At 42.3% G+C, this 11,184-nt stretch overlaps 1 protein-coding gene across 1 annotated transcript in view; it reads right to left on the reverse strand.

The window, feature by feature from the left end:
• LOC135475677 (A disintegrin and metalloproteinase with thrombospondin motifs 16-like) overlaps nt 1-9,131 on the reverse strand; it is a 47,327-nt gene extending 38,196 nt beyond the window's left edge. The window contains exons 1-2 of the mRNA XM_064755606.1: nt 8,948-9,131; nt 7,760-7,814 (exon numbers count right to left, since the gene is read on the reverse strand). Of these exons, the coding sequence (XP_064611676.1) occupies nt 7,760-7,814; nt 8,948-9,049 (157 nt within the window). The 5' untranslated portion in view covers nt 9,050-9,131. The remainder of the gene's footprint in view (nt 1-7,759; nt 7,815-8,947) is intronic.
• Nucleotides 9,132-11,184: the final 2,053 nt, after the last annotated feature.

Below are 11,184 nucleotides of genomic sequence, written 5' to 3' on the forward strand. Positions count from 1 at the left end.
CAGGTTGAGTCCATGCTGCCAATGTGCTGCTGCCACTTAAGGGTCATGCCGCACACATGGTACGACCCGACCCGGGTCTAATCCCATGTCTCCAGACTTCAAGGCGGACGTTCTAACCATTAGGCCAATGAATTGATCTAAGACCATAAAGATACATGTATATGAAGAGTGCAGCAAACGCTTTATATCATTTCATAAGGCATGAATTAGCAAATGAAGTAAAATAAATAATTTGGCAATTAAATGAAAATTCCTTTAAACACTTAGTCAAGTAAGGTAAGAAAGATAAACTTGTGCTCAGATATAGCAGAATCTCTGATTCAACCAGAAAAATTTAACATCTACCCAGATGATTAAATAACCTACCACAGAAATTGTCTGTAACATCACGCGATGATTGACAGATTATAAGGCAATTACATGACAAATCAACTGGACATACACACTGTCAAACCAATCACATTGTTGCCCAATGGTGACAGCAATATAGGCCCTAAACAAGACTTACTCTGAAAGATGTAATATCACCTTATCCGAACATCAGCTTTTCACCAACACCACACTTGCAAACATTATAGCTCCTATTTTTATGCAGTCTGCCCCCTCAAGTGAATAATATCTTCCATTGTATAGTCACCCAAGCACAATAACACAGTGTTGGTGAACAAAATTGGTCACTCAGGGCATTTTCAATTGGTGTGTTGATTTCAGAGTTCAGGTGTATTATGCCAGGTATGACAATATGAGAATAAAAAAGTGTGTCACTATGGTTCTCTGTGCTACTCAGCTAAAATATCAGCAATACTCGACTGAAGACCTCAGTCGATTTGCTGAACAAATGCTCATTTACCTGAGCAGTTGTCCTTTTGAGTATCGAATTGCTCCCTCTATGGTTAAACGCCACAGCATTACGTCATTCCTACAGTCAGGACAAACCTTCCTGTGTGAAGCGTGCAGAAAGCCATGAAGAGAGCGGAGTGCGGGGCGATGACGCAAGTCAATGGTCACAGGTAATTACCATCGAGGACAAAATGTGCTGAGTTGGAAATGTAGGTTTGTGGAACAGGCCACTCCATTTACCTGTACTTAAGTCACTCGACAGTCCACATTACCTCATTATTGGGTGCAACGATCTTGTCTCGGAGAGACAGGTATAAAGTGTACGATTGAGAGCAGACTAGAACTCTATTCTGGGCCAGTGCACATACACTAAGCTGTTCAATATCACACTTTGCTGACTATGTGAGTGAAATATAAGGGAAGCCACTATGACACAATATGGTACTCACATTGGAAAGTACTGTGGGTAAACAAAAAACTGGTAAAAAGAGGAGGACAAAGTGACTTCAACAGAGGAAAAATTATGAAGCGAGCAGATTATAACGTAAAGTTGACAGATGAAAACAATGAAGTCAGAAGATGAGAAAATGAATTCAGCACAGGAGAACTATGAAGCCAGCAAATGAGAAAGTGAAGTCAGCAGATGAAAATTATGAAGTCAGATGACAAAATGACGTCGGCATATGAACAGTTTGAAGTCTGCCAATTAGAAAATGAATTCTACAGATGAAAAGTTTAAAGTCAACAGATGAAGCTATGATTTCTGCAGACATCCTGTGACACAGGAGAGGATATGTGATACAGAAAAGGCTATGTGACACAGGAGAGGATATGTGACGCAGGAAAGGCTATGCGACACAGGAGAGGATATGTGACTCAAGAAAGGCCATGTGACACAGGAGAGGATATGTGATGCAGGAAAAGCTATGTGACACAAGAGAGGATATGTCATGCAGGAAACGCTATGTGACGCAGGAAAGGCCATGTGACACAGGGGAGGATATGTGATGCAGGAGAGGATATGTGACACAAATAAGAACTGTTCAGGAACAGCAAAAATGGCCATCCACAATTCATATCAAAAGACATTCCGTTTTTCGACATGTACACTAAAAATAAGGTGGATCCAAGCAACAATAACCTAACACAGTAAACAAAGACTTTATGTACTGGTACAGGAGCAAATAGGCAACCAGAATACAAGACAGGCAAGCAGCCAGAATACAAGGCAGGTAGGCACCCAGAATACAAGGCAGTTAAGCAACCAGAATATAAGGCAGGTAAACAACCAGAACACAAGGCAGGTAAACAACCAGAACACAAGGCAGATAAACAACCATAATACCAGGCAGGTAAGCAACCAGAATACAAGGCAGGTAAACAACCAGAATGCAAGGCAGGCAAGCAAGCAGACTACAAGGCAGGTAAGCAAGCAGAATACAAGGCAGGTAAACAATTAGAATGCAAGGCAGGTAAGCAACCAGCCTACAAGGCAGGTAAGCAACCAGAATACAAGGCAGGTTAAAGCAGCAAGAATACAAGGTAGCTACGCAAGACGAATACAAGGCAGGTAAGCAAGCAGAATATAAGGCAGGTAGGCAACCAGAATACAAGGCAGATAGGCACCCAGAATACAAGGCAGGTAAGCAACCAGAATACAAGGCAGGTAGGTACCCAGAATACAAGGCAGGTAGGCACCCAGAATACAAGGCAGGTAGGCACCCAGAATACAAGGCAGGTAGGTACCCAGTATACAAGGTAGGTAGGCACCCAGAATACAAGGTAGGTAGGCACCCAGAATACAAGGCAGGTAGGCACCCAGAATACAAGGCAGGTAGGTACCCAGTATACAAGGCAGGTAGGCACCCAGAATACAAGGCAGGTAAGCAACCAGAATACAAGGCAGGCAGGTACCCAGAATACAAGGCAGGTAAGCAAGCAGAATATAAGGCAGGTAGGCAGCCAGCATACAAACAGGAAGGCAACCAGAATACAAGGCAGGTAGGTACCCAGAATACAAGGCAGGTAGGTACCCAGAATACAAGGTAGGTAGGCAACCAGAATACAAGGTAGGTAGGCAACCAGAATACAAGGCAGGTAGGCACCCAGAATACAAGGTAGGTAGGCACCCAGAATACAAGGCAGGTAAGACACCAGAATACAAGGCAGGTAGGTACCCAGTATACAAGGTAGGTAGGCAACCAGAATACAAGGTAGGTAGGCAACCAGAATACAAGGCAGGTAGGCACCCAGAATACAAGGTAGGTAGGCACCCAGAATACAAGGCAGGTAAGACACCAGAATACAAGGCAGGTAGGTACCCAGAATACAAGGTAGGTAGGCAACCAGAATACAAGGTAGGTAGGCAACCAGAATACAAGGTAGGTAGGCAACCAGAATACAAGGCAGGTAAGTACCCAGTATACAAGGTAGGTAGGCACCCAGAATACAAGGCAGGTAGGCACCCAGAATACAAGGCAGGTAGGTACCCAGAATACAAGGTAGGTAGGCACCCAGAATACAAGGTAGGTAGGCAACCAGAATACAAGGTAGGTAGGCAACTGGAATACAAGGCAGGTAAGCAACCAGAATACAATTTAGGTAGGCACCCAGAATACAAGGCAGGTAGGCAACCAGAATACAAGGCAGGTAAGCAAGCAGAATATAAGGCAGGCAAGCAAGCAGAATACAAGGCAAGTAAGCAACCAGAGTATAAGGCAAGTAAGCAACCAGAATATAAGGCAGGTAGGCGCCCAGAATACAAGGCAGGTAAGCAACCAGAATAAAAGGCAGGTAAGCAACCAGAATACAAGGCAGGTAGGCAACCAGAATACAAGGCAGGTAGGCACCCCAGAATACAAGGCAGGTAAGCATCCAGAATACAAGGCAGGTATGTACCCAGAATACAAAGCACGTAGGCAACCAGAATACAAGGCAGGTAAGCAACTGGAATACAAGGCAGATAGGCACCCAGAATACAAGGCAGGTAGGCACCTAGAATACAAGGCAGGTAAGACACCAGAATACAAGGCAGGTAGGTACCCAGTATACAAGGTAGGTAGCCACCCAGAATACAAGGCAGGTAGGCGCCTAGAATACAAGGCAGGTAAGACACCAGAATACAAGGCAGGTAGGTACCCAGTATACAAGGTAGGTAGCCACCCAGAATACAAGGCAGGTAGGCACCCAGAATACAAGGCAGGTAGGCGCCAAGAATACAAGGCAGGTAAGACACCAGAATACAAGGCAGGTAGGTACCCAGTATACAAGGTAGGTAGGCACCCAGAATACAAGGCAGGTAGGCACCCAGAATACAAGGCAGGTAGGCGCCTAGAATACAAGGCAGGTAAGACACCAGAATACAAGGCAGGTAGGTACCCAGTATACAAGGTAGGTAGCCACCCAGAATACAAGGCAGGTAGGCACCCAGAATACAAGGCAGGTAGGCGCCTAGAATACAAGGCAGGTAAGACACCAGAATACAAGGCAGGTAGGTACCCAGTATACAAGGTAGGTAGGCACCCAGAATACAAGGCAGGTAGGCACCCAGAATACAAGGCAGGTAGGTACCCAGTATACAAGGCAGGTAGGCACCCAGAATACAAGGTAGGTAGGCGCCTAGAATACAAGGCAGGTAAGACACCAGAATACAAGGCAGGTAGGTACCCAGTATACAAGGCAGGTAGGCACCCAGAATACAAGGCAGGTAGGCGCCTAGAATACAAGGCAGGTAAGACACCAGAATACAAGGCAGGTAGGTACCCAGTATACAAGGTAGGTAGGCACCCAGAATACAAGGCAGGTAGGCACCCAGAATACAAGGTAGGTAGGCACCCAGAATACAAGGCAAGTAGACATCCAGAATACAGGGCAGGAAAGCAACCAGAATACAAGGCAGGTAAGCAACCAGAACATAAAGCAGGTTTATAGAGAACAGTGTGATATGGGTCAGACAACCCAGGGTACAGTCTAACTCATATATGACAGGCAAAAAATGAAAACAGGCTGTGTTCCCAAAACAGAAAATAACCACCAGACAACGTTTAGCACAAGTGTGGAGATAGACATACCCAGTATAGTGACGCAATAGATTGTGAACCTTCACTGAGCCTAACACATTCATTGTTTGTTATGCGTGTTCCTTACCATTTTTTTTCCTTTTTCCCCACAAATGTTTTTTTATGTCTTGCTTAATTGGTCTCACTCAACTTCAACCTTAAAGCGTGAAATAATTACGTGAGATGCCAATCGTTATCACTCTGGTGTCATGGCGTAGATATTATCACAGACCAGATGTGGCTCCATGGTGCAATCCAGAGTTATGCTCAGCCTTCGGGACTCTCCTCAAGATGAACTCTCCTTCTGTAAGATTTCACCATCCTTATAAATCTCCACATTTAAACAACGAACCCATTTATTCCTGTGGCATTAAAGCTGCTATATGGCATGCATGTGCCAGATACAGGTTTTTCGACTAATCAACTTCAATCAGAATCATCGTTTTCAATACGCCTGCTTTTCCAGTACAAGATATGATCATTTATCATCCATCTATGCCTCACTTGTAACAACCATTCAAGAAAAACATTCAAATGTTTATTTTATTTGTTTATCTCTAAAGCTGCAAGCAAAGCACTGGAGAAACTAAGAGTATTTGTCTGGATTGGCTACATGTATGTAAATGTGTGTCAAACCCAAATACTAACCAGGTACAGATCAAGTTTTAACTGGCACGGATTAGATGTCATTTGATTCTGAAAACACCTTCATTTTTCTAGATCTTCAGACTGGAATTCAGAGAGACTGACCATCTGAACACCTAACTGCTTTCTGTCCCTCCCAGCAGGTGATGATACAGAGGGCCCAGCTGCCACTTTTGGCAGCCATACTGGAGCTATACTCCTACATACTATCAATCCATGTTTAATACTGACCCAACATGGCTGACAATCTAATCCTCTATACACCTTACTTCTATCAGCAACTCTAGAACAATAAGCACCAATGCAGTACATGTAACCCTGGGCTGTCCCTGTCCATCTCTACAACAGCTAGGTGTCACCACACACATCATGCTTATACAGGTTTGTGTACAACACATCAGTGAGGCTGTCATTTTCCAGAAGTCTGGGCTCTAAGTTACAGATATCTCTGGGTGGCCCAGCCAGTCACGTTTGATGTCCCCATGAAAAACATCACAGGATGGTTAATAATATCTTCTGCGGAGGGGGTGGAGAGGATTTGGGTAAATAATGCTTGAGGGGATGATGGATTCACCTCAGCTCTTAAATCCCTGGGGACAAATCAGCTGAAACCAAACAGCAGCCAGAAAACAATCGGTACAACTGATAAATAATTAACTTAATTAGTTCATAAAGACATACTGACCCACATCACAGAAATAAGATGAAGCAATCAAAATATCAGATTCCTGCTGATCCTCAGGCTAAATGACACCTGGGTTTTTACAACCAGTGTTCGTTACCAGACTGATACTGGACAGGTAAATCATACATACACCGTTAACGTACATGGAAGACTTAGAATTATCCACTTGAAGGGCTCAACTAAAAATCAACTCCTTTTATTACTGACTGCACATTTGCAGAATTATATATCATATCCATTTAGTTTTCTTCATCTTTTTGTGCAGAACAACAGCTCAAAACCAAGATTCGTCCATCAGACTGGACATGATTAATTAGGTGTGCCAATGACCAAACATATTTATTACTATAAAGTGGATATTATCTTCCACATTTTGAACAATACAAATTGAATACACCTTGCTTTGAACTCCTATATAGAACGAAACAACAATGCAAAAAAAAAAAAAAAAAAAAGACAATAAATTTAAAAGATTAAGGTCTTTTTTTAGTAGTGGTTTGTCTTTAATACATTGGGATTCTGCATGCACTCATGGGGAACTTAACACTCCTGTAGTCTCATTACAAACAGCAGCAAACACTTAACAGGTAAACTGCTAACTCAACTTTGGACTCCTTCAGTTTTGCCATGCTCACTGCTCATAAAGGTCTTACTTTTCACAGGCCTCCCACAGTAATACCTGTCCATTCAGGGGAGATTTACAATTGACCTATTTAAATCAGAAGCCTAGTGACACAGTGTTCACCAGACGCATTACAAACCCATGGTTCACAATCATTCAGCTACAAACCTCCATGCAACACTTCACTTGTGCTGTGGTTTGTGTACATGATCACAGATAACGTGCTGTGTGTGTGCTACTGTCAGTGAAATATCAGCGCCATCTGGACCTTTAATGAATTATTACACAGCTTGTGTGTACTGTTAAATTACATGCCACACAGAGCTCTTTATTCCAATACCTTACAATACAGTTACTGGTACAGTTTATATTTACAATACACACTCAAATGTTGCTTTCCACATTTTAACCCAGATTTACCATGTGTAAATGATATCTATGTTTCTTACCTGTAATAACTCATCATTGCCGTAGGTGAACTAACAAAATTTGTCCATAATCAAAGAATCCTTCATCAAATGATTAATAATTCACAACAATACTAATAAGCCACCATCATCAACCACTGAGGGTCGTGGGTTTTCACCGGGCTCTGTCCAGTTTCCTGCCACCATAATGCTGGTCATCGTCGTATAAGTGAAATATTCTTGAGTACGGCGTAAAAAAAACAATCAAATAAATAAATAAATCCACCACTGACATCACCTACCTATTACTCAGATATCAGTGGCACCATTTTAGGCACATGATTTCCTCCAGCTTGTGTCCATCAAGCATCACTTTTCGTAATAATTTCCAAAAATCTGTCAGCTTAGGTAATCCTCTTCAATTTTCTAATCAAAGGTAATAATCTACAACACAATTAATTTTGGCATTTTCTCCTCCAATATTTCTACTCTTGAGACTTACCTTTAATAACGAATCGTCCGTCCAATCGTATTGGAGAGAGCTTGCTCGGGGATGCCTGCGAGAGGAGAAAGAGAGAGAGGATGTTACACTCAACACAAATACAAACATGCCATGTTGCCAAGTTTGAGGCAAAAAAAAAAAAAGACCACAGAAAAAACGTCTGCTCAACAAAGTAAACTTACCTTGAATTCAATCAACATCAATGCTCTGTGAAAAGAGATTACTGAGGGGTTGGACAGGTGAGGTTAAATCTGACTGCAGGTCAGCCAGAGCTGACTTTACCTACACGTCAATGTCACTGGCTAATCCCACTATATATAACAACTCCCTCCACGCTGGGCACTTCCATGTTCAATCTCACCAGTCCATCAGCCTGGCCGATCATTGAAGCAGACACCATCTGGCCTGCTCTCATACAACATGTTGTAATGGCTGGTGACAAATGAGTGAAATATGGACAGCAGTGTTTGTAGAGACGGTCCAATCATTGTGGTTTATGCAGGTCTCTTAAGCAATAAAGAGAAATTAATCACTGATTGATTGAAGTTTAAATGTAACAGTTTACGTAGGAACTTGGTTACAATGTATGTATAACGCCAGAGTAAGCATGGGCTGTCAAACTATCAAATTCCCAGACATACATTATGTATCCTTCCTTTACGTCTTGTCTCAATGTAATCAAACCACTCAAACTGTAAGCCCAATCAACTTTTTTTCCCTTTCTTTGACTGAATTTTTAAGATCAAAAGTGTCAAAGCTGTTAAGGTAACAAATGATGACGCCTTAAATCATTCAGGTACTCATGCATGTATCAGAAAAGGTCAACATTTATGGGCCAACTGAAAGTGATACATTATCAAATACAAGCTTGATGAAAGTGGCACTCAATTAACCCCATGTTGGGCACGGCCCAAAATGCCCAGTGAAGCAACTTTGTAAAGCCAATTAATCATCATTTACAATGCCGAAAAACAAAATAAATAAAAAATAGCTACAAATGTTACAGCCTGTAGTTAATACCAGATGCAATGACAGTTTGCACCCAAATGGCTACACCTGATTACAATGTAAAATTGAAATAATAAATATCCAACACAAAGTATCCATAGGACAAAGAGAATATAAAAAAGAAGGAGAGGGGGGTAGGAAAAAGAATTGGGGAGGGGGTAGGAAAAAGAATTAACATACCATGCCACTTTTGAAAGAAGACATCCCTGTCCACAAAATGCAATTGACTAGCAGATAACAGGGTTGGAGCAGCTCCCTCCATGTTCCAGTAACTTGCCTCATTTCCAGGGCCGGTCCCCCCTCTAGCGTGCACCATGGCTCACAGGGCTGTCCCGAAGCCCCACCCTCCAGTCTCTGGCTGGGAGTGACTGTTCATGGTAAAGCCCCACAAGAGTGCACGCGATCAGACCCAGCTAGACTCTACACTGCACCCTAGCCTCCTACAGCCACAGCCTAGGCTGCACATTGACACAAGTCCTCTGCTCCACTGTATATCTAACATATATATACAGCCCAGGATTTTTTTTTTTTTTTTTAACTTTTTTTTTCTTGAATTCAAAATGGAGCTGAGTTGATAAATAGAGATTGTAATGCCCTCAAAGATTAAGAGAGATGTCTGCTCATGGGCTGGCAGAGTGCAGTCTAAAGAACAGCCCTCCACTCAATCTAACTGGCCGGTTTACCTTAGTGGCTCCATTGACCAATCAGAGGACAGTTTAGGGACTACTGTCTGCTATTAAAGGGGTCGTCTACAGCCTAGCCTGGGCCAGGTGTATGAAAGAGAGCACAATGCTCAGCTAGTTCAATCTGATAAGGGTCTGACAGAAGGCTAAAGCCACAAGCAGGGCTAGATCTACCAAGGTAATCTGTACCACTTGTGATGAAAACAGACAGCACAGGCCAAATGGCTCAAGGCTGGATTAACATTACAGCAGTGCCAGGTATCACACTGTTATTTTACAGTACATACATGAGAAAGTACAAAAACACACGGTGATCATTACGAGCGAGAAAGCTACCTCAAATTACTACATCATTATACACAAATAATCTGTCTGCAGCCTTTTCTTTTCTTTTTTTATCGTTATAATGATTATGACTCTTTTAAGAGGGAACAAGCCGGCTTACAACAAATAGAGCCATACATATACACACTTCTTTTTCTTGCTTCCTTCAGTTTTCATTATTTAGTTGATGTTATTACATTAAGCTGAAAACTATGGGAGTGCATAAAAAAATCAGACGGCTTCTGTTTCATTCATTGCTCCGTTGTATGCAGAGCGTGGATAAGAGTTAACAAGGTCCATAATTTACCGGCCTCACGCCATCTACACAGACATAATAACTTGTGATTACCTTGTTGAATATGGCTGTCTTTAATGAAGATGTTACGCTTCACTTATTTGATTTGCTAATGAAATTTGTGACAGAATAATCAAAAGCAGCAAGAGAATAGAAAACACTTTAAGCACAGTCAAAGCCTTGAATTTCTCACTTTATTTCACTTTAATACACTACTGAATCTGCAATACTCATTTCCCAAATAATGAAGAACTGACTTTTACATGAACCTGAGCATAAAGTGAACAATAATAATATCCTCTTCAATCATTTAATGATCCTACATTAAAATGAATTTGATAGTTGCATATGTAATATCTAATAGTTACCATTTTCATTTATTGGTACTGTAGGCCTTACTTAAGAATATTCCCTTACATGTATACCACCACACCATCAGGATATCAATGCTGAACCACCACACTGTGGGAATGCTAATGGGAACCACCACACACTGAGGATGATAATGGCAACCACCTCACTATGGGGATACTGATATGAGGTTGATAATGCTAACCACCACACTATGAGGATGATAATGGGAACCACCACTTCATGGGAATGCTAATGGGAACCACCACACTGTGGGGATTCTAATGGGAACCACCACACACTGAGGATGATAATGGGAACCACCTCACTATGGGGATACTAATATGAGGTTGATAATGGAAACCACCACACTATGGGGATGCTAATGGGAACCACCACACACTGAGAATGCTAATGGGAATGCCCGCACTATGGGGATGCTTATGCCAACCACCACACTATGAGGATGATAATGGGAACCACCACTTCATGGGAATGCTAATGGGAACCACCACACTATGGGAATAATAATGAGAACCACCACACTATGAGAATGCTAATGGGAATGCCCCCACTGTGGGGATGCTTATGGGAACCACCACACTATGGGAACACTAATGGGAACCACCACAATATGAGGATGATAATGGAACTCACCACACTGTGGGGATGCTTATGGGAACCACCACACTGGGGATTCTAATGGGAGCCACCACACTATGGGGATTCTAATGGGAACCACCACACCATGAGGATGCTAATGG

This window comes from Liolophura sinensis, chromosome 9, assembly GCF_032854445.1.
Source record: "Liolophura sinensis isolate JHLJ2023 chromosome 9, CUHK_Ljap_v2, whole genome shotgun sequence".
Classification (NCBI taxonomy): Eukaryota; Metazoa; Mollusca; class Polyplacophora; order Chitonida; family Chitonidae; genus Liolophura; species Liolophura sinensis.